At 38.4% G+C, this 24,638-nt stretch overlaps 1 protein-coding gene across 3 annotated transcripts in view; it reads right to left on the bottom strand.

Annotated features, from left to right (window-relative positions):
• ZFYVE9 (zinc finger FYVE-type containing 9) overlaps nt 1–24,638 on the bottom strand; it is a 76,130-nt gene that overhangs the window by 49,510 nt on the left and 1,982 nt on the right. For 2 of the 3 annotated variants that reach the window (XM_006087320.3, XM_006087323.3), the window contains exons 2-4: nt 16,551–16,656; nt 10,081–12,179; nt 1,578–1,677 (exon numbers count right to left, since the gene is read on the bottom strand). In XM_006087320.3, coding sequence (XP_006087382.1) covers nt 1,578–1,677; nt 10,081–12,179; nt 16,551–16,620 — 2,269 coding nt within the window. In that variant the 5' untranslated portion in view covers nt 16,621–16,656. Of the gene's footprint in view, nt 1–1,577; nt 1,678–10,080; nt 12,180–13,536; nt 13,718–16,550; nt 16,657–24,638 lie in introns of those variants that run through there. The other variant, XM_023752774.1, reaches the window with a different exon arrangement.

Here is a 24,638-nt window from a genome sequence, read left to right as displayed (position 1 = left end):
CAATTTTTTGAACATCTTTTTAAAAATCTCATTCAATGTCCAAGAATGATCCATAAGATTCTGAATATTTATTGCCTCCAAACTGCAGGACAAAGCTGGAAACAACAGCTATGTTCCTTTGAAAGCATTGGCAGAAAGAAGGGAAGAGAAAAAGAAAAAGAGACAGGGAACACTGAAAAGCATCAAATTAAATATTCCATAAAAGACTGGGCTAAGCCATGCGAGAGAAAAGACACTGGAAAAACCAGGAAAAGTAAATTATTTTAGGATCCCATTAAGGGCATCTTTGCTTAATAAAATGTAAGTAGTCCATATGAATCCTCTGCCATTTCCTTCATCTTTAGCTTTGCCAAGTTAAAAAAAAAAAGCTATCAAGTTGAAAGACCTCATCAAATAAAAGTGGTATTGGGTACTGTAATTAAGCAGCATGCTCTTAACTGTGGATATATGTCTGAAAATGAAAGCAGGAATAAAAATTACCAATTGAGCAACAGAGTGAAATAACCATCTAAAAAATGACCTTTAAGAGTAAAGAGAATGAGTTCATATTTGATCAAAATTATAAGAATTCAGAAATGGGAGGAAATTAGGTGGCTCATAGGAGATTAGAACAGATCAGATTAACTGACATGCAATAGGTTAATAAGCCAGCAACAGGGAAACATCACTATGAGCAACACAGACAGACAGAGCAAGAGGGGCCTCGAGCAGGTAAGTTTCAGCTTCCAGGAGGCACACTACCCTGGTACAGGCAGCAGTGGTATCCAAGTTCGACATTTTATGTCTATTAGTAATTGTTTTGACAACTGTACAAAGATGCACTCAAAGAGGAAAATACTACAGCCTAATCAATTATATATCTCTTTAAGAGAATACTCTGGTGGCTTTTGCTTGTTTAACTAAAATGCCTTGGGTTCATTTCCAATCCTGCAACAGAGGAACACTGGATAAGCTATATTTATCTTCTCCTGGATGGATGGATAGATAGATAGATAGATAGATAGATAGATAGATAGATAGATATATATATATATATATTTACCATATAACTAAATTCAAAATCATTATCCTTATAACAAATCTAAGTAGTATTAAGGAGATAATAGAGAAATGCAATTTTCTATTTGATCCCAGATGCTAAAATGTTCATTTTTAACAAGGTGAATGAAACAAGATGTTAATAAGAATATATTCTAAGTTATTAAGGTATTTCCTAGAAAGAGATAGCTTCCCTTGAAAGGAAAACCTCAGTTCAATTTTAATATTTCATCATCTAAGTGGTCAAGAGTCCCCTACGCCCATCCCACTCCAATCATTTCACAGAACATTAACAGCCATATAGCACCAGATTTCCACAAGAACTTCCATTCTTTCTGCAAAACTTACCTGACTTTAGCATTCATTCATTACATTAGGCACAGGAATTCTGAAATGCTAAAATATTTTTAAAACATGGAAATTTAGCTCAATATTTTCAATTAAAGTTATGACATTTCAGAAGCTAAACAACTTGTAGAGAAAGGCAGGAAATTCTCTTGTTCTCAATAACTGTGAATTCAACCTGTTTTAATACTTACCATTCATTAGCACTGAGTGGCAGATTACACATACTCTAGCTTCCTTTCTATCCATGTATAACAATTTACATTTCAGGCTACAGCAGGAAGCACAGAAAACCTGCAGGAAAAGAACATAATAAATTTACTTAGGATCACAGTAGAAGTAAACCAGTACTGACCAACACTGACTGATAGAAAACCTTATTAAAACACTAAAAACATTAAAGGAAAAAATGCAGTTGAGCACAAGACCCAATTCAAAAGCAAGAGTGTGAGATTACATGTCTGTCAGCAATAAGGAAAGTGAATTTTGGCTAAAAATAAAAATCTTAGCCAAGATCAGCAAATACACATGGGGGGATGGAGGAGAGAATCTGAGCTGCCCTTAGGCAAAATTCCTACACACAATATCAAATAACATAGGCATTTATAGATAGTTACATCTGCTATTTCTATTTGGAAAGGTAACATAGCAGGGTGAAATAAACAAAGATTGGGAATTCTGGGTTTTAACTTCTGTTTTTTACTACCTTTATGTGAGGAATAATAATCATACCAAGCACCTTATTTTCACTAGCACCTTATTTCACCTTCTAGGCTTGATTCTTGATAATCTTCTTTTTCCCTTTCACACCAGGCAAAAGAATCTCCTTAGCTCCCTGTGAAGATTTATTTTCTTCAGAACTCACTAGTCACTTATCCCAGAGAGCTTCATACAAGCAGAAAGCTGTTCTCAGTAAATTCTACTAATCCAGTTTTTATGGCCAATATGTACCTATAGCTTATAAAGATGAACCAAGAAATAAAGTCATATCAAAGACAGTATAAGAGAGATCATCTCCTCTCTTTCTAGGTGTTATTAATATCTAGCTACTATGACTACCAATTTACAGTTTTCAGAGGCTTTATATTTTCAAAGTAATTCCGAGATGTAGGAAGAACAGGGGATATATTATTTTCTCTCAAAAGAAACTAAGTTTGGATGGTTAAATGACTTGCTCAAGTTCACCACAAACTGTATAAATACTAGGAACTCGACATCTATTCTCTCATTTAACCTTGAAAATTCTATGAAGACATTTATAATTAACAGAGTTAAATAAACAAATGCTCAGTCGTATAGCTAGTAAGTTACATACGTTTCTACAGGCTCTGTTGTTAACCACTATGTGATATATTGCCTCATACTAATTCACGTATTTCATTTTAATTTGAGACTTGACTTTTCCTTCTCCCTCATCATGACCACATCCAGTCAGTCACTAGGTCCTGTTGGTTTTCCCTCTTAAACAGTTCTCCCCACTCTTCCTCTCCATCACTAATGCTGCTGCCTTTTTTCAGGCCTTTATTATCTGAAGCCTAGAATATCATCATATCAATTATCTGTCTTTCTAATCTTCAAATACATCTTTCCAATTCATCTTTCACCCAAATGTGAAATGACAGAGAACTTTTTAAAAAGTAAATTTAATTATGTTTACCTTCCTTAAATCCTTTAATTACCTTTCTAATCAAGAGGTAAAACCAAGACACAATTTATTCATTTACTCCACAAATATTTGAGCCCTGATGTGCTAGGCACCATGCTACCCCACTGGGTGTGGCAGTGAACAGACAGACATAGTCCTTGCCTTTGTGGAATTAACGGTCTATGGAGGTTATAATCTAAAATCAAACAATCATACAAAGTTCATGTAAAATTACTTTCTGCAAAAAAGTGCATAAAAAAAAGAAAAAAAGATCATGTAATCTAGGCTTACCGGATTGGCAGGGTCAGGGAAGGTTTTATTTAGGAAATGACAGAGATAAAATTTGAAGTATGGGTAAAAGTTTTCTATGCATAAAATGTTACAGGTCAATGCTCAATCACTGAGCCACACGGCCAGGCTACATGTAATTTTCTTTAATGTGGCACTTATGGGTTCCAATCTTAACTTTATCATTCACTGGCCAAACGACTTTATGTGAATAATTTAAACTCTGTGAACCTCAGTTTTTTCTCATATGTAAAGTTGAAATATTAATTATTCTCCTCATAAGGCTTTTATGGATAGTGAGATAATATATGTAAAATATAGCACATAATATAAATGTATCATGGTGCTCTTTTTAAAATTTCCCATTTATGGCTTCCCTCATAACAAATCTTACTGCCAAAGTTATGAACCAGCTTCATACTCAAGTACCATTTGTACCTATTTATACCACTTTACAGTGTGAATAACACTCCTTTGCAATTCTTGAAAATTTAAATCATCAAATGCTCATTTATTTCCTTTCATATTAGAAAGTGGAAATAATGATGTCCCAAGTCTTCAAAAAACCCTGTAATTATGTCAAAAATAACTGCCTTGCAAGAATCAGAAAGTGCATGTGACTGACCAATATCCAGCTATTAACAAAGACCAATGACAGTAACAACTTGTAAAAATTCTTAAATGCAGAAGAGTATCTTAACATTTCTTCAACATGACAATACCATTATCCACACCTTTAAAAATACCAAAATCAATATAGTAAGAACTTAAGCAATTCAAAAAATTCCAACCCTGCGCCTGTCCAAACTTTACTGTTATTAACTGAAAAAAATAGTAATTATCAGAGTTGCTTTAAGAGTGTATCACAGACAGGGCTAACAAAGAGTTTCTAATTTAACCTTTCAACTTTATTTCCAAGTTAAGCTAAATAAACAGAAAGATACAACACCAACGCTATTAAGTAAACAACATTAAACATAAAACTTTAAACTTGTTTGAAGATATTAGGCTCATTTCCTTTAATAAACTATGAATTAATTTATATACATATTCTGTTATTACCTTGTAGATAAGTTAAATTGCATTGTAAGTTTTGTATGTGTTAAAAAGTGCTAATTTGTAAAAGGCAAACAATTATAAAACATATCCCTATTTTAATCATATTCCAGCCATTCATTTTTTAAACTTATTAGAAAAATCTTCAATTATATAAAAGTAGACAGAACAGCATAACAAACCCCCAAGTGCCCATTACATAGATGAAACAATTATTAAAGCCAATCCTCACCCACTTATCCCCCATTTAATCATCCTATATAATAAAAGCCTAATATGCTAAGTGTCTGACCATTTGTTTGACCAGTTGCTATGATGTGCACTGACCACCAGGGGGCAGATGCTCCAACCGGTAGGTTAGCTTGCTGCTGGGGTCCAGCTGATCGGGACTGGGCGAGACGGGCCGGACAAGCCCTGGAGCCCTCGCAGTCCCTCCTCTGCCCTAATAGTGTACCAGTGGGGTCCCTTGGCCTGGCCTGCGCCCTCTAGCAATCCAGGACCCCTCAGGGGATGTCAGAGAGCCGGTTTCGGCCAGATCCCTGCAGGCCAGGCTGAGGGACCCCACTGGTGCACGAATCATGAATCCATGCACTGAGCCTCTAGTTCCGTGGTCGGCAAACCACGGCTCGAGAGTCACATGCGGCTCTTTGGCCCCTTGAGTGTGGCTCTTCCACAAAATACCACGTGTGGGCGTGCACATACAGTGCGATTGAAACTTCGTGGCCCAAGCGCAGAAGTCGGTATTTTGTGGAAGAGCCACACTCAAGGGGCCAAAGAGCCGCATGTGGCTCGCGAGCCACAGTTTGCCGAGCCGCAGTTTGCCGACCACTGATCTAGATCATTTTTCAATATGCCACCTTGACATTATGCATGTCATCAAGCTATTTTTTTAACTATAGGTAATGAAGATCGTGTGTGTCTAAAGGAATACTGAAGAAATTAATAGTATTAAGAATAAATAAAAAAGGAAACAGTAATAGCAAAATAAAACCCTCAATGTTGCCCACAAAATTGGCACCTTGATAAACAGCATTCCAGTCTAACTGTGATGACTGCCAGAAAACACACTTTCAGCACAGTTTCAAAACGGTTGGCATATTCTTCCTACAAAGTGACCTTAGCTAATCAGTGAGTTTAGAGATAAATCAGTGCTAGCATAAATCTTTGTCTCCTTTTCTTTCCTTTCTTTTTTAAAACACAGAACTTCATACAAGCTTTTTCAAGAGGTGCAGAGAATCAAAGATAAGGCCTATGCAATCCCCTCCTTTTACAGAAAGGAAACAGAAGCCCAGAGCTTTTCATGCCCCTTTCAGTACTCTTTTCTATACTACCTCTCCTACAGTTCTCTTCTTTCTTCTGTCTACTCAAGCCATCATGCAGCAAAAATTCATCGATTTTGACTTTTTAAGTCAAAGTGGAAAAAATAGTAAATTGGAGTGGTATATACTGTTGTCATTAAATCCCTCCTTATTCAGTGATTTGGTGCCCATATTGTTCTTTTCCTACTTTGTAGTTCAAGACTTGATAGGTGAAATATAACCTAAAATCCTGCTACCTTTTAACTAGGCTCCCTCATCACCTGATAGCACCAATCATTCAGCATTTTTGTCTTCCTTAAAAATTCAAATACTCAAATTCCCAGTCCTTCACAATTGCCCAAACTAATGTTCACCTCAAGACAATGACATATTTCTAGTAAGCAACTCAAGTACAGATAAATTTTGTTGCTACATCTAGTGTTGTAAAAAGAAGATGGGGCTTTGGAGTAGGACAGATTTGTGTTAAAATCCATGCATTCTCATTTATAAACTCAGAATTAGGCAAGATACTTATTAACCTTTCTGAAGTGCATTTTTCTCACTTGTATATCTCAGAGAATTGTGATGTTAGACTAGATAAGTCTAGCATAAAGTGGAAGTGTTCAAAAATATTATTTTATTCTCATCTTTCATAACATGCCAAACAAGTACAAAATAACTACATTATAAGTATCAGTTCAAAAAGTTTTACTTTTAAAGGTTATTCTTATGTCTACTTCTATCAAATAGTAGATAGAACAGAGTCATTTACCAGCTGGCACCAGTCACATCAATGACAGTAATGGATAAAGTGTGACAAAGCCTTGCAAATGACTAGAAACTCAATGGCTTTCTTAGACCTTTGAAGTCAAGTGTCAAATAAGAGTAAAAATATTCATGATAAATGGAGCTTGACAGAGGATGAATAACCATAATCTACTGGAATCAGTGATTTCCAAAGGAAATTAATATCTATAATAATAAAAGTGTAATATGAGGGGCAGTGAGACAGGCAGGCAGAGGCAGTTAGGGGCAATCAGGTAGGCGAGCAGTTAGGGGCAATCAGGCAGGCAAGCAGAGGCAGTTAGGGGCAACCAGTCAGGCAGGCGAGCGGTTAGCGGTGATAAGGCAGGCAGACAGAGGCGGTTAGGAGCGATGAGGCAGGCAAGCAGAGTGGTTAGGGGCAATCAAGCAGGCTGGCAGGCAAGCAGTTAGGAGCCAGCAGTCCCAGATTGTTAGAGGGTGCAAGCAGGGCTGAAGGACTGTGCCCCCACCCCCCGTGCACAAATTTCGTGCACCGGGCCTCTAGTGGATATATAATAATGGTAATAGTTTAAACTCAGCACCTTTTGGGGAAGGAGTTTTTTGTACTCTTATTTAATGTCTAGCATATATAGGACAAGTAGGGATTATACTGCTATATGGAGCAATTATCCAAATTAATGTATGAAATCATAAAACTCACATTTGCAGAGCATTTTAGAGTGTGGCATACTTTTCCAATTAACAATGAAGATATTAGTGGAATTCAGATGTTGTGATCCCCATTTTAGTATTACAGAAATAAGCTGCAGTATTTCAACTTTCATAAATTCTAACATAATTATTCTACTTAATAACATTATACCAAAATGAATGTATAAATACTACTTATCAAGAGCTAAAATAAGCCTTATGCTATGCTAAATAATTTCTCACAATTTTCTATTAATCCCTGCTATATTCAAGTATACTTTATTTTGACCCAATCTCCTATGAGATGAATTTCCCTTTCCCTACTGCAAATTCTTCACCTGTGCTCTGATGTGATCCCATTTTTCTTACATACTTTAGAACTTCGTTCCATAAATGATATCTACTTTCTTATATCGCACTCTAATCACTTCTGATATCATGACATTCCTAACTCCCGCTGCCATTCTTAGAAAAACTAAACTCTCATTCCTCAATGATCCTAAAATATTTTATTCATACTGCTAGTATGAATGAGGAGATATGATCAATGGGGGAAGCAGTATGACTGAAGGGACAAGTATTAGCATTGAAATTGGCTTGAGCACTTTCAAGCTGTGACTCGGCATATTCCTTGATCTCTCTGAGCCTCCAATTCTTGATCTGTTAATAGGAAAAAATTAACCCATTCTTTAAGGCTGTGATGGGAATTAAATGAGAATGAACATAAAGCACACATAACTGGCTCTTAATACAATACACTGTATTATAATTTGTTGTGGGTAGTCTGTCTACTCAGATCAGTGGTGCACAATTTTTATTTTAGGATTTTTTTAAATTCCAAGAATACTCATCCCACATACTCCTCTCTCCAGTCACTGAAATCAGTGCCCTTGATTATAAACATCTCATCTTATGTATCTCTGAATCTCCAATACCTCGCCCAGAATCTTACATACATTAGATGCTTAATACATATTTGTTATCCTATATAATAAAAGGCCAGCCACCATAAGCATAATGACCGGAATGACCAAAGACCAGAACCACCACGGCCCCTCACTGGGCTGGCCCCACCCCAAGCAAGCGGTTAGGGGTGATCAGGCAGGCAGGCAAGTGGTTAGGGGCAATCAGGCAGGCAGGCAGAGTGGTTAGGGGTGATCAGGCAGGCAGACCAGCAGTTAGGGGTGATCAAGTAGGCAGGCAAGTGATTAGGGGCAATCAAGTAGGCAGGCAAGTGATTAGGGGCAATCAGGTAGGCAGGCCAGCAGTTAGGGGTGATCAGGTAGGCAGGCCAGCAGTTAGAGGCGATCAGGTAGGCAAACGACCCCTCGCAGGGCTGGCCCCGCCTCCCAGCAAGCAGTTAGGGGTGATCAGGCAGGCAGAGTGGTTAGGAGCAATCAGGTAGGCAGGCCACCAGTTAGGGGCGATCAGGTAGGCAGACGGCCCCTCACAGGTCTGGCCCCACCCCCAGCAAAGAAAGAGGGAGGCCCAGGCCACCGGCAGCAACTCTGTGGAGGCCCAGGCCAGCCAAGCCATTCCCCCCCCAGGGGAGCCCCAGCCCATCCAAGCCTTTTCCCCCCCCCCTTTTCCCCTGAGGAGGGAGCCCCCTGGGGGGGGGGGGGGGGGGGGGCGCTGCACAGATGGCAAGCAGTGGCAGCTGCGGGGGTGGGGGCCAGCTGCCTGCAGCCAGGAGAAGGAAAGCCCTGAACTCAATTCAACGTGCAGGAGGCAGCCAATCAATGATTTCCTCTCAACATTGATGTTTCTATCTCTCTCTTCCTCTCCCTTCCTCTCTGAAATCAATAAAGATATATAAACTAAGGCATAATAAAGTTATATTATTAATATTTTAAAAAATATATCTTTATTGCTTTCAGAGAGGAAGGGAGAGGGGAAGATAGAAACATCAATGATGAGAGAGAATCATCAATTGGCTGCCTCCTGCACTTGACCCCGCAACCCGGGCATGTGCCCTTGACCAGGATCGAAACTGGGACCTTCAGTCCGCAGGCAGATGCTCCATCCACTGAGCCAAACCAGTGAGGGCTATATTATTAATATTAACAAAGCTAAAGTTCAAATCCAGACTTGACACCAAACCTCGCATTCCTTTCTTCGTTTATAGCTCTTCTTTAAAAAGAAAACTAGTAAGTTGATATGTTACTAGCTAACAGAATTTAGGGAGAACAATTATCAACTATTCTTATAATCTTGTCACAAAAATTTGTAGTATTCAACTCTTTTTGTATCAAAGATATATGGAGGAAAAGACAAAATTATGTGTATTTTGTATAAAGTTCCATAATGTTCAGTACAGTAGCAAAAATCCTACAGCAAAAACTGCAATGGATTCTAAGTGTAATATTCAATTTCTCAAGAATTAAAAAAAATGAACTAAGCCCAGTCAGCGTGGCTCCTGGTTGAGCATTGACCTATGAACCAGGTTTGATTCCTGGTTGGGGTACATGCCAGGGATGCAGGCTTCATCCCCAGTAGGGGGCGTGCAGGAGGCAGTGATTAATGATTCTCTCTCATCATTGATGTTTCTATCTCTCTCTCCTTCTCCCTTCCTCTCTGAAATCAATAAAAATGTATTTTTTTAAAAAATGAACTAAATCACAAACATTTCTTAAATCGAAAGAATAACTTCCTTATTTCAAACTATTCCATTAACCAAGTATCTATCAATAAAGAAACCACAAAGTTAACACTTCCTCAATTCTCATCTGTTCATGAAAACTGATTCAGCTTAAGTCTTGGCAACAAAATCCTTACATAAACACCAATAATCAGTGAGGTCATTTTTTACTTAGAACTAGAACTGGGTGTTCAAAAGCTACTTATAATGTTCATCTCAATCAGAAGTACTGTATGTTCCTCTTATATTCCCTTTATTTATTTCTAATTGAGCATTACAAAATGAGCATGCTAGCTTTCTGAGCTGATACAACTTACCTTCCCACATGCTCTGCAATGGTGCCTCCTTTTGGTAAAAGTAAACCTGGCTTCACATTTCATGCAATTTGGAGCCTGAGAATCTGGTACCCATACTGGAGCCACCTCACCGAGAGTAGTAAATGGCTTTCTGGCAGAAATTCCAAACTGACCAGCTCTGAGATCATTATCTGGGCTATCTGGAGGTAATACAAGACCCGGTCTACTAGGTATCCCAGACTCATAACTTTCTAAATGTTCCCCATTTGTATCGGCAATAGAAATGTTTCCCAAAGAGGCATTACATGCATTGGTTGCTGAGTTTTCCCCTATTTTTGCTTTCCCAAGAACATCATTTTTGTTTTTAATATTATTTCCATTGTTTGCAGGAAGGTCGTTTTGTAAATGGTCTGATAATGGCTTTGGAATTTGAAGTTTAAGGTTAGACGGTTGCTTGGGTCTTGCACCACCAAAAGGAACACTAATAGATTGCAGGTTTGCTATCTTGGGTGAAGATTGCCCAAGCACTGATGGAACTTGGCTAGAGAAATTGTGTAAATAATTTTTCTTCATTAGGTCACCAGTGCTGTTTAAAAGTAGTCCACTCCCTTCTGTGATGTCATTTCCTCTCTGTTCATAAATATTTGAGTAGCATTCTGACTTGCTCTCCTCTATTTCCTTTTCTTCTGTTACTGAATCTTCTTTGGAGGGTAAAGTCTTTGGAACAAAACAAACAACTGGGCTCTGCATTCCATAGGAATCACAATTAGATGAAGTATTTGCTGCTGGTGTATCTGTAACAGTGGAGAAATCACAGCCTTCACTTTCATTCATGAAAGTTCCTTTTAAATTTAGACCTGCTTCTGCCATTCTATCACACTCTCCTCCACTATCATTGTAAGTGTCCTCAGGCTGATTCATCTGCAGAAACTTCTCATTTTCTTTACTTACTTGGCTGTCATTCACTTCATTTAGTTTAGTCAATTTCCAATCAGCCATCTCCTGAGATTCAGAGAAATGTTCTGTCATATTAAGAAGGTCTGTAGAGCCAAGAATTTCTTCATGCTCACGACCTTCATTTTCATCAGCTCTAACTTCACTGGGCACAAGGCCATCTGAAAACTGTTCACAGTTATCCTTTCCAGACCCATTATGCACGTCTGGTTTGAGAAGCAGAGGTAAACCAGATGGGATGGATTTTTCCGTTGTCATCTCCTCTGCTGGCTCTTTTTTCATCAAAATACCCTCACTCAAATGGGAAAAGGAGTTTAAACTCCCCAGATCTGTCCTAGGAGAGTTGGTTTTGTCAGTGAGAATCTCATCTGGCATATAGTTCTCTTGTTTTTTAACAGCAGGACCTTCATCTGTTCCCTGGGATGAGATTACTGAATCAACTGTTAAACTTGTAATTACAGACATGGAGGGGTCTCTACCTATGTTTTCATCATCCTTTAATTGTGAAGGGGAACAGCTACTGGCTAGATTATCAGATGAAGTTGTACATATATGTTTAACAGAATCCCCCTCTGCACTTGGCTTATTCAATAGATCCATTTGTTTCTCTGAGTTCATATGTTTTTCAGTGGAACCATTTATATTAAAACTAAATTGATCAGTTTGTCTGTTTTCATTATCCAGTGAACAGCTTAAAGCATCCATGAGGGATTGATTATTATAATTATTACAATCCTGCAAATCGCTTTGTAATGTCCTTTTATCACAGTTATGCATGACAGCTACAACAAGAACATTCTTCTCATCTGGCAGACAAGCTAGGTTTCCACATTTCTTCTCTCCCACTTCAACAGTACTGCATTGATCATCTTGATTACAGTTCCTCTTAATTAACTGGTCTTCTGCAATGGCATTTTCATCAATCCACATTGTGTTGACCTCTGGATTCAGACTACAGTCCTGCCCATTAGCACAATGGTCCTCTCTTTGTATGGTCAGAGGAGCTGAATAAGCCAGAGAGAAGACTTTCAATTGTGGCTGTGACTCATTAGAAACTGCAGGTTCATTCACACTGGCCAATGCAGGGTTAAATGACAGTCGGTTCGAGGAGGGATCTAGAAGCTTATTCCACTTTGTTTCCAATAAAATAGGAGAAACTGTTTCATCTGAAAAAAACAAATAATTACAGTAAGTTTGCTAGTAATACTGGAAAAGCTAGGACTAAATTAATCAACTATATTTTCAAATATAATCTGAAAATAAAATATTCCTAGAATATGAAGTTTCTAATTCTTAGCTAAGAATATGAAAATATATTTATAACTGTTCCCTGTTTAAATATCACTGAGTGGTAATATCCCAGAACATTCCAAACAACAAAAGAATTCTACCTCAATCTAATTAACATAATTCAAGTGGCCCACAAATTATACTTGGGGGGTAGAGGGCCACCAGCAATGGGGAAGGCCTTGGATTGACCAAGTACATCACGGGGTGAGGACTAATCTAAGGTGAAAAAAATCAGAAAGTGATGAAGATGTAGTAATTGAGTGGAAAGGACAAGAAAGGAATTTTCTGTGGAGACATAATGTTCTATAATTACATCATGAGTAGAAGAATGTGGGTTATGTGGGATAAAGCTATTTGTAAAAAATGTACAATTAAGATCTGTACATTTCAATGTGTGTAAATTTTTTTTTAAAATATATTTTATTGATTTTTTACAGAGAGGAAGGGAGAGAGATAGAGAGTTAGAAACATCGATGAGAGAGAAACATCGATCAGCCGCCTCCTGCACATCTCCTACTGGGGATGTGCCCGCAACCCAGGTACATGCCCTTGACCGGAATCGAACCCGGGACCCTTGAGTCCGCAGGCCGACGCTCTATCCACTGAGCCAAACCGGTTTTGGCTTAATGTGTGTAAATTTTATCTTAAAAACTTTATGTCAAAAAGAAACAAACAGTGAAGCAGGGAGTGAGGAGTGGTTGAAGATATAAATGAAACCAAAATGGCAGCAAATCAATCACTGTAGAAGGTGGGTAATGGGTACACTAGAGTTTACTATACTATTATTTACTTTGTATATATTTGAAATTTGTCCATAAGTTTTTAAAAAGTGTGATAGAGTATATTAAATTCTGCTTGTAACCATGTCACAATGTATTAATTGGGTTCATATTTACATTATCAAGGACATTTGGCAGAAAATATTCATTTACCTTATTAAGTCAACCTACATATATTCTATCAATAAGCATAATTTCATGTTCCTGTTTACTTTTTAGATCATAACTATGATGATTATTTTCCCCAAGTTACAGTGCTATGTGTAAGTTTAATTAGAGAAATAATAAATAATGCATTAATTACCCTTCTTGCTTAAATCTGATAAATCATAATCCTAAAATTATGCAGATATATTTCCCCTCAGTAGTAACATTAATCTTTAATGCTCCATTAGCACCTTCTTCATATCTTCATTAAAGCATTTATTACACTGTAATGCAATTGTTAATTTACCTGACTTTTTTAGGCAGAAACCATTTCTTTCCACCAATGTAAGTCCTTACTTTGCATAGTCTCTGGTATGTAGTAAGTACACAATCAATATATGCTAAGTGAGTATCTACCATAGTAAAAGCATTGGGTTTGAGGAACATGAAGATTAAATGATAGCTCTGGCCTCCAAGAAGTACATGATCTAGTTGGGAAAATAAGAAATAGATACAATACAGATGAATATCTAATTAGCAGTACAGGATAGCATAAGTATTTAAAAATTATTATGTAGTAGCAGAAAACAAATTCAGAGGAGAAAGATATTTTACAGGCTGAGAAAGCGAGCTTGAATTCATGGAAGCAGGAGCAAATGGGCTGGGCTTCAAAGACAACTTTATGTAAGTCTGGAAAAGAGGACATTCATAACAGGGGAACAAGGAAAAGTATAGACCCCAACACAACTATCTGAGAGAGCAATAACCAAATCAGTTTGGGTTGAAAGAAGAATTCACGTTAAAAAGTAGTGAAAAAAAAACTAGAAAGGGCAGATTACAAAGGCCATAAAACATCAGATAGTGTGGAGAATGGCTTCGTATCTAAATGTTAAATCCTGAGTTTATCAAATCTGGGGTAGCAGAGACTTGAGATTTAGTAGTATGTACTTCCTTTAAAAAAAGAAGTCATGTTTTCAAGTCGGTTCAAGGAAAGAAAAAAAGAAATATTGCTTCTTACGAGCATATTTAATAACAGGAATGATCAGGTACTCATTTCATTTTTCAACTACCTACTATCTGGGCATAATGTTAACTATTTAGTGTCATTTCAGTCTGTGTGTGGTATATTTTTCATTAAAAGGAGGAAATTAACACAAAATGAGAAATCATTTAAAATAAATTTGGAAAGACCGGCTAGAGGCTGTAGTTTTAACACAACTGGCACTGAGATTAAAAAAAAAAAAAGGTAGTTCAAAACAAATGAATAATTTAGTTACAAACAAGAAGGTAGCTTCTGAAGTTCTTTTTTTTCCTAAAGGAGTTATTTTTAAATGCAAATACTCTATTTTTAAACTAAGAGAAACAATTTTTATTGATTCAACAAAAATGTATTAGAAAGTAACTATATACAAAGTACCCTACTAGAGTCTACAAGAAGTGGCAAAAAGTGATGTAATGAACTAATAGTTTTATTAATTAGAGTCAGTGGCATTCTAAAAGTATAGTATTCACAAGATTAGGTATAGCATCTGTGTAGTATCTCATGACAAATAACTGTAACACATAGAGGGCCAAATCAAAGAAAGGACTGAGAAAATACTTGTATAAATGATTCAAACTAAGAGGATAATACACCTTCCACCTTGGTATATATAAAGATCACCTAGATCCAAGAAAATCCCAAATGATTAGGTTTCACATTTACATGAATCAGGAATGAACCTAGGATTGTGGGTTAGCTTTGGGTCATCAATGTTAAATATGAGAAGAGCAAGCCATTCCAAGTATCATTTCTCTCCCTTTTCCCTTCTTACCCCAATGATCCCATATTCTCTTTAAGGCTTCCTCTATCACAGACCCAAAGCAACAAAATCAAGACTAATCTTTCTTCCCAACTACCATCAAATAACAACCTGAATCACTGGGTAGAGTAAAGGTTTGGAGTTCATACCAAAATTATAGACTTTAGATGGAAATACATCACTCCGTAAATTTGTTACATGTCATTTCCTGTTAGAAACAGAGAACACCAAGGAAGGTGGGTAAGGTGAAAGAGATTTAACTATGGCTTATCCATTCAAGTCATCCTGAGAGGGGAATTTAAGGAAAACATTTCCCTAGTGAAATATATATATTGATTTCAGCAAGGAAGGGAGAGGAGAGAGATAGAAACATCAATGAGAGAGAATCATCGATTGGCTGCCTCTTGCACGCCCCACACTGGGGATGGAGCCTACAACCCAGGCATGTGCAGGTCAACATTCTACCACTGAGCCACACTGGCAGGGCTCCCTAGTGAATCTTAAGTAGACATTTTTAGACTGAGCCTTAAAAAAGCATAATTTAATTAACCATGTTGACAGTTGCTTAATCTTTTAAAATTAGGCTTGAAATATATCTTGACTTTATTGGTCAATTGATATTTAAAAAGCAATTTTTCTTAGTTTAGGAAATGCAATCACACCTTTTAAAGCTTTTTTTGACCATAGATGGCTGTATATAGTAGAGGAGAGTTCAGGCTTTAGTATCATACAGCCTGGATTCTAATCCATACAGTTGCTGAACTTCTATGTGCCTCTATTCTCATCAATAAAATGTAAATAAGATCTACTTTCATGGGATTATTTTAAAGATATAATTATAAAATCCATGTAAATGTTTTAGCATAATATCTTGACACAGTGATTAAAAATGTTAAGTTATTACCCTGGCTAGCTATACAAATAAAAGGGTAATAGGCTAATTAGTTTTTCTCGACTGGACGTCTTCTGAACAAAGCCACGGAGGTGGGGGGCTGAAGCAGAGGCAGTTAGGGGCGATCAGGCCGGCAGGGGAGAGCAGTTAGGGGCAACCAGACTGGCAGGGGAGAGCAGTTAGGGGCATCAAGCGGGCAGGCAGAGCAGTTAGGGGGCAACAGGCCAGCAGGGGAGAGTGGTTAGGGGCATCAGGCAGGCAGGCAGAGCAGTCAGGGGAGATCAGGCAGGCAGGCAGAGTGGTTAGGGGCAATCAGGCAGGCAGGCAGGTGAGCGGTTAGGAGCCAATGGTCCCAGATTACAAGAGGGATGTCCGCAGGGATCGGGCCTAAACTGGCAGTCAGACATCCCCCAAGGGGTCCCGGATTGGAGAGGGTGCAGGCTGGGCTGAGGGACCCCCCACCCCCTGTGCATGAATCTCAAATACTAAAGCCTCTAGTTAATATATAACATTATTAAATCATTGGACCTGATTTTACTTATTTAAAAAGTACTTCATCCTCTTATAACCCCCACATTCTCTATATCATAAATATATTCAAACACCTTTGCCAAAGTAAATTCTCACCTTCGTTTTGTTCAAATTCGTCTAAAACCTTGTCCAGGTTGTAAGCTTCTGCTTGAAAGTAATTCTCCATCGGTGAGGAAACACCGCTTAAGAGACTTGTTTAAATCTAGAGAGATCAAATTTGTATTACATTTTCAAATGTTAAAATATAATTTATAGACAAAATAATTGGTACAAAAGGTCCCTCTTCGGGACTTTTTACTCAACTGCCTCCAACACATCCCTCCTTACCCAAATAATTCTAAATTTTTCAGCTTAGCTTACTTTCACAGGGCAGTCTTCCCTGAACCCCTAGAAAAGGTGATCTCCCTTTATAATCTCTCACAGCACTCCATTTTTTCCTTTATAATATTTATAACAATCTATAAATACACCTTGATGTGACTATTTTATTAATGTCAATCTTTCCCACAAGACTATAGATACCACAAAGGCAAACACTTGACTGTGCTCACCAAATGATTAGCACAGAGATTAATGTAGTACCTTTGCAATACATACCTCTGAAATGAATAAGTGAACAGTCTATACCAGCTAGCCAATAAGTTGTATTAAACTCCAATTATAGCCAAACCAGTTTGGCTCAGTGGATGGAGCGTCGGCCTGCGGACTGAAAGGTCCCAGGTTCGATTCCGGTCAAGGGCATGTACCTTGGTTGCGGGCACATCCCCAGTAGGAGGTATGCAGGAGGCAGCTGGTCGATGTTTCTCTCTCATCGATGTTTCTAACTCTCTATCCCTCTCCCTTCCTCTCTGTAAAAAAATCAATAAAATATATTTTTTAAAAAATAAAATAAAATAAAATAAATAAACTCCAATTATAATTAATTCAGGCAAGCATCAAAAATAGATGTTAAAACCTTTTGGTAAATGGTTATTAGGGAAGAAATTATTCACAGTGTCTCAAAGTATCATTCCACAGATGACTTATTCATTACACAGAAGAAAATGTATGTTTACCGTGAAAAGATATGGTAATCACTACCTTAACCAAATTATCAAATACCATGAATAATTTAAGAAGTTGACATTATGCACCTCCTGATGTGATGCAATGAGAAGTTTAAAACTTCACCTACAAGTATTGTTGCCAAAAATGTTTAACTTGAATTGAACCAGGAAGAAACAATTAGACAAATCTAGAATCTATTCTATAACTGTCCTAAACTCTTCAAAAAATTGTGTTATAGAAAACAAGATCATTCTAAATTAAAAGAGACTAAAGAGATCACTGACTGGATCCTCAATAAAACATGCACATATTCATAAACAAAGCAAAACATAACATTTATGGGACAAGCAGGGGAATTTGAACCATACATTAGGTATAGTGAATTAACAATCATTTTCTTGAATGTGATAACTATATTTTGATTTTCTAAGAGAATGCCCTTACTCTTAGGAAATGCCTGCTGAACTATTTAAGAAAGATATGTTGTACTATCTGCAATTAACCTTTGAATGATTGAGAGAGAAAAAATGTATTAGAGTGTGAGTGTCGGGGTAAGAAGGGGAAGTGAAAAACTGCCCTGGCCAGGTAACTCAGTTGGTTACAGCATCGTCCTGTACACCAAAAGGTTTCCGGCTCAATTCCCAGTCAGGGCACATACCTAGGTTGCGGGTTTAATCCCCAGGAAGTGGGTACAGGAGAAAACCAATTGAAGTTTCTCTCTCACACTGATGTTTTTCTCTCTTTCTCTCTCTCCCTTCCTCTCTCTCTCTCTTAAACACACACACACACACACACACACACACACACACACACACACACATATCCTCGGGTGAGGATTTGAAAATATGGTAGAAATTGATGAATCTAGGTAAAGGCTATACGAGTCTTCGTTGTATTATTTATTCACTTTTTCTATAGGCTTGAAATTTTTCAAAAGAAAAGAAAAGATCCCTAGCCGGTTTAGCTCAGTAGGTAGAGCGTCTGTCTACGAACTGAAAGGTCCCGGGTTCCGGGCTCAATCCCCAGTCGGAGGCATGCAGGAGGCAGCCGATCAATAATTCTCTCATTATTTATGTTTCTCTCTCTCCCTCTCCCTTCCTCTCTGAAATCAATAAAAATATATATGAAAGAAAGGAGTGTAATGAACTAGTGGTGGAAAGCATTCCTTTCCACTGTGAATACAGACAAAATAGATTATTTTTTTAAGTTTATACACTCAACTTCAAAAGCTAGAAAAGGAAATATACAGATGCCATAAACCAGGAAGAAACCAAGCCACAGTAGTGAGTGAGAACTGAAAGGTGACAGTCCAGACAGCAACCTTCAGGCCTGGGATTTGAAAACTAGCAGGGAGGATGGGAATTATTGGCTGCAAACTTTTAGAAGTTTCTGCATTGGAGGTAGCCAGACTAGGCTCTCTGCACAAAGGCAAGAACTGGGGGGTGGGGGGAGGGGAATGCCCCAAATGGCCCCTATATTCAGCAATGGAGCAGGATGGAACAGAGTGCCAATAAAATTACCATTCAGAAAGTAGAATTCCTAGCCTGCTTCTCATTCAAGATTGGGAATGATATTAATTCTTCCCATTCATGAACATTAACATGATCTATCTCTATGCTTACTCAGCTCTTCCTGTGACTTGTAATAATGCTTTTAATTTTTTAAGTCTTAAAATATGGGATAGTGAGGAAAGAGTGGTGTATCTTTACTAATAAAAGCCTAGGTGGCCCTCACACGACGCCCACACATCATCACAAGATGGCCACCACAAGATGGACAGCAGGGAGGGCAGTTGTGGGCGATCAGGCAGGCAGGGGAGGGCAGTTGGGGGCAACCAGGCTGGCAGGGGAGGGCAGTTGGGGGCGACCAGGTCGACAGGGGAGGGCAGTTGGGGGCGAGATCAGGCTGGCAGGGGAGGGCAGTTGGGGGCGACCAGGATGGCAGGGGAGGGCAGTTGGGGGCAACCAGGCCTGCAGGGGAGGGCAGTTGTGGGCAATCAGGCCCGCAGGGGAGGGCAGTTGGGGGCCATCGGGCCGGCAGGGGAGAGCAGTTGGGGGCAATCAGACAGGCAGGGGAGCAGGTAGGGGGCGATCAGGCTGGCAGGCAGAGGCGGTTAGGGGCAATCAGGCAGGCAGGCAGGCAAGTGGTTGAGAGCCAGCGGTCTCGGATTGTGAGAGGGATGTCCGAGATTAGAGAGGGTGCAGGCTGGGCTGAGAGACAATCATCCCCCCCCACCCCACCCCCAGTGCACGAATTTCATACACCAGACCTCTAGTGTGACTATAAAGAAGTAATACAAGAGAGATCTCAGTGGTGACAAATCTACATGTAATAAAGGGGAGAGAACTACATATACTCATGAGTATGTTCACAGTAGCATTATTCATAACAGCCAAAAGATAGAAACAACTTAAATATCCACCAAATGATGAATGGATAAAATATCAATTTTCTGGTTTTGAAATTATCTATAGTTATGTAGAGATGTCACCAATGAGAAAAAAATGGGTAAATGAAGTAACTTTCTATACTATTTTGCCCTTCCTATGAGCTTATAATCACTTCAAAATATAAAGTTTAAAAAATAAAAGGAAAAGAGTTATTTTAAAAAACTGAATAGTCATGGAGGCAGGATGAAGAGGGCATCTGTGTAAGAGAGAATCAGAGCCGGAGTGTGGTAAATCATAGCCCAAGTGTGTAAGGGTGGCCCAGCATAAAGTGTCAGAGCACCAGCAGGGTGAGAAAGTTGTCTATTCAGAAGGACAGACCAGCATGGGGTATCAGAGCACAAGCAGGTAGGTAAAAAGGGTCCATGTGCAGGAGGGGTGAGAAGGAGATATAAGAGGGCAATCCAGGGTGGTAGGTCAGAGCCTGAACAGGATAAGAAAGGCCAAGAGAGCCTTAGCTGGTTTGGCTCAGTGGATAGAGTATCAACTTGAGGACTAAAGGGTCCTGGGTTTGATTCCGGTCTAAGGCATTTACCTTGGTTGTCCCTCTCACATCAATGTTTCTCTCTCTGTGTCTCTACCTCTCCCTTCCACTCTGTCTAAAAATTAATGGGAAAATATCCTTGGATGGGGATTAACAAAAAGGAGGAGGAGGAGGAGGAGGAGGAGGAGGAGGAGGAGGAGGAGGAGGAGGAGGAGGAGGAGGAGAGGAGGCGGGGAGGAGGAGGAGGAGGAGGAGGAGGAGAGGAGGAGGAAGAGGAGGAGGGGGAGGAGGAGGAAAAAGAAAATGATAGTATACTGGTTACAGGTAAAGAGATGGATCAAATAAGTGATTACATGAAGGCAATGAAAGAAAGTCTATCACTGTTGAAGAAAGGGGTTAAAATGTGGAAAAAGAGAAAACTATAAAGAACCCTGCAGTGTTAGTTTGAAATTTGAGGTATCAGTGTGAACTCATGAACTTCAATAAACATAGACGCTTATAGCAATAAATATAATACAAATGTACAGGAGCGTGTGTGTGCGTGTGCGTGTGAGTGTGTGTATTTTCTAGCTCTTTCCATAGAGGATCTTGGAACAGCAAAGCCCCACCTCAACTCCAAGAAGCAATAAGTATACATACACCAGATTTGGTTTTTACATATTGTTATCCACTAAAATGAACCAGAGCTCCAGGGAGAAATGGCTAATTCCAAAACTGAAGTAGAAAAAATACAAGACTTTTGATGAGGTTGTAGAGAACCCTCAAACACTGCTGGGAGAAAAGTAAAATGGTATGGTAACTTCGGAAAACATTTGTTATTTCCTCAATAAGTTAAATAGAATTAACACTTGGCATAGCTTTTCCACTCCTGGGTTTATACCCAAGAGAAATGAAAACATATTCATACAAAAAGTTATCTGCTAATGCTCATAACCAGCATTATTCATAACAGCCAAAATTGGAAACATCTACCGATGAATTGATAAATAAAATGTGATATGGAATATTATATGATAAAAATGGATGAGTACTGTTATATGACACAACATGGATGAATCTTGGAAATATTACGGTAACTGAAAAAATCAGGCACAAGGAACAACTGTAATAATCTGAACAATAAAGATTTAATTTAAAAAGCAGGCACAAAAAGCTATATATTAAATGATTCCATTTATACAAAATGTAAAGACTAAGCAAATCCACAGTAAATTAGTGGTTGCCACAAGTTGGGGGAATTGGAGGGAAATGGGAAGTGACTGCTAATGAATACAGATTTCTTTTTGGGATGATAAAAATGTGGAATTAGTGGTGATAACTGCACAACTCTCTAAGTACCTATTAATAAAACAATGAACTATACACTTTTAAAGGCTGAGTTTTATGGTATGTGAATTATTATTTCAATTTTTAAAAAAGAAGATCCTTGAATATTTATCTTGTGTACTGGAAAGCAAAGAAGTGCTTCAAGAATGATTGGAACATGTTAAAAAGACACAGAAAGCAGCCTGAAGGAGCTCCCACAGGCCAAATCAGAGACAATTTGAGCATCAAAATAAATAATGATAGCAATGGATTACAACCCTTTGAATAAAAAAGAAAACCATGAGTCTTTACAACATGAGTGAGTAAATCCCAAGTGTGATGAGGAATAGGATATCTACATAATTTCAAAGTTCCTCTCCACAAAAAGACTTACTAATTACCAAAGAAGCCCTAACCGGTTTGGCTCAGTGGATATAGCGTCAGCCTGTGGACTGAAGGGTCCCAGGTTCGATTCCGGTCAAGGGCATGTACCTTGGTTGCGGGCACATCCCCAGTAGTGGGTGTGCAGGGGGCAGCGGATCAATGTTTTCTCTCATCGATGTTTCTAACTCTCTATCCCTCTCCCTTCCTCTCTGTAAAAAAAATCAATAAAATATATTTAAAATTTTTTAAAAAAAAGAAAAGTCACTTCAGAGATAAAGACTGGAAGATACTACCTTACACAGGTGATCAAAGTAAATATCATCAATATTAGAAATTGTGCTCCCTGATGAATTGCAATAAAAAGGACATAGCAATGTTGATACTGGGGGAGGCTATGTGTGTGGGATGGGGCGTGGGTAACAAGGAATAGGGATAGGATTATTTGGGGAACAGCCTGTCCTTTCTGCTCAATTTTGCTATAAACCTAAAACTGCTCTAAAAAATAAAGGTTAGCCCTGACCGGTTTGGCTCAGTAGATAGAGCGTCGGCCTGCAGACTGAAGGGTCCCGGGTTCGGTTCCAGTCAAGGGCATGTACCTTGGTTGCGGGCACATCCCCAGTGGGGGGTGTGCAGGAGGCGGCTGGTCAATGTTTCTCTCTCATCGATGTTTCTGACTCTCTATCCCTCTCCCTTCCTCTCTGTAAAAAATCAATAAAATATATTTTTAAAAAAATAAAGGTTATTAATCAAGAACAAAAACAGCACCACTTCTGTGATATTCCCACCAAAAGTGCATTACCTGAACCTAGTCATGAGGAAATATCAGGCACATTCTACAAAATAACTGGTCTGCAATTTTTAAGTGTCAAGGTCAAGAAAATCAAATACCACAGAACTATTCCAGAAAGGAGACTACAGAGACATGGCAACTAAATGCAACATGTGATTTGAAACTAGATCCTGTTTACATAAAGAACATTATTTGTACAACTAGGGAAACTTGAATACGGTCCGAGAATTAGATGGTTGTAATGCATCAGTTAATCCCCTGACTTTGATGGCTGTATTGTGATTATGTAGGATGCTGTCCTTGTTTGTAGGAAACAGTTTCAAAGGTGACGCAGCATTCAGCTAGCAACTCTCAAATGGTTCAGAGAAAAAAAGTTTTTTGTAATATACTTGCACCTTTTTCTATAAACTTGAAATCACTTTTAAATTCTTTAAAATGCACCAAAAGTGTCTATCATGTTTTTAATTTCTAGAGCACTTTCTTTTTCTGATTCTTTTAATGATATCTTGATCTTATTTCATGGATATAATTTTTTCTCTTACCTCTCTGATATAATTACCTACAGTTTTGTTTTTGTTTTCAAACTTTCTTCTATTTCCAGTATCATTTCCTTCAAGTTCCTCTTTTGTACTTTTGTGTTTTGGTCTCTGTCTTTCACATTGGAGGTGTTCCCCAAATGCCTATCTATTGAACAAATGAAGTACTAAAAGCCAATTGGAAAGTTCTGCATGTGTGGCTTCTCAACTAGAAGGCTTCCAATGAGTGGTGATTGGTTAAAAACACAACTATTTCACTGAAAGACCTCAAAATGTCAGTATACATAAGTTTTTTTCTCTGGACTCCAGAGAAGACTCATCATCTCCTGTCAGGGAGTGCAGAGCTGTATTACCAGAAAATCACCTTCTGAAAGAGCAAAGAGTGAGGGAAAGGGTCTCACTTGTCAATATATAGGATTTCCTTTAATCCCCATTTTCACTATGGTGCCTCGCCCTGATATCGGCGAGCCTCTTTAGTTTCATTTTCCAAAGAACAACCTGTGGTCTCCTGAGGACTTGGGAGAGGGGCAGGCTTCTCACCACATAAACTGTGCCTCTCAAAAGATTTAAATCTATGTCAGGATTCTTTACCTGCCTTCTTATAAAAGTATCCATCTCCTTTTAAAAACAAGTCACTAAATATTATACATGCACATCTCAAAAAGGAATGTAATAACTTAATTTCCAGTAGTTTCTTCCTGAAGATCTCATCTTTTGTCTTTGGGTTTGTAGACCCCTTTTGTTCTTTTTTATTCTGTTGACCAGAGTCCTTTTGAACAATCTCCTGAATCTATCTTTTACAGCACTGATCTGACTGCCTCTCTGGCTCCTTCACTGGGACTTCCTCTTTATGCCATATACTAATTGCAATAAATGTGTACATACATGCATCAAACATTACTAAGCATCTACTAAATACCAGGCACTGTCCTAGTCATTAGGTTACAATGACAAATAGAACAATGTCCTTGGCCTAAAAGTGCCTAACGTTTCATAGAGGAGATGGATAAATAAATTTAAAACAAAAAAACACATAAAACATTGTGGTATATACTAATTGACATATATGTACTGGTGCTATGGAGCCAAAGAAAAGGTGAATCCAACCTGGACTTAAGCAAGGGTGTATAATTTTGGGTAGGGTAGGCTTTAGTAATAAATACTAGTATTATAATAATTAATTATTGCTGA

This window comes from Myotis lucifugus, unplaced genomic scaffold (genome assembly GCF_000147115.1).
Source record: "Myotis lucifugus unplaced genomic scaffold, Myoluc2.0 scaffold_37, whole genome shotgun sequence".
Taxonomy (NCBI): Eukaryota; Metazoa; Chordata; class Mammalia; order Chiroptera; family Vespertilionidae; genus Myotis; species Myotis lucifugus.
The sequence above is the reverse complement of the archived record's forward strand: the minus strand, read 5'-3'. Positions and strand labels throughout refer to the sequence as shown.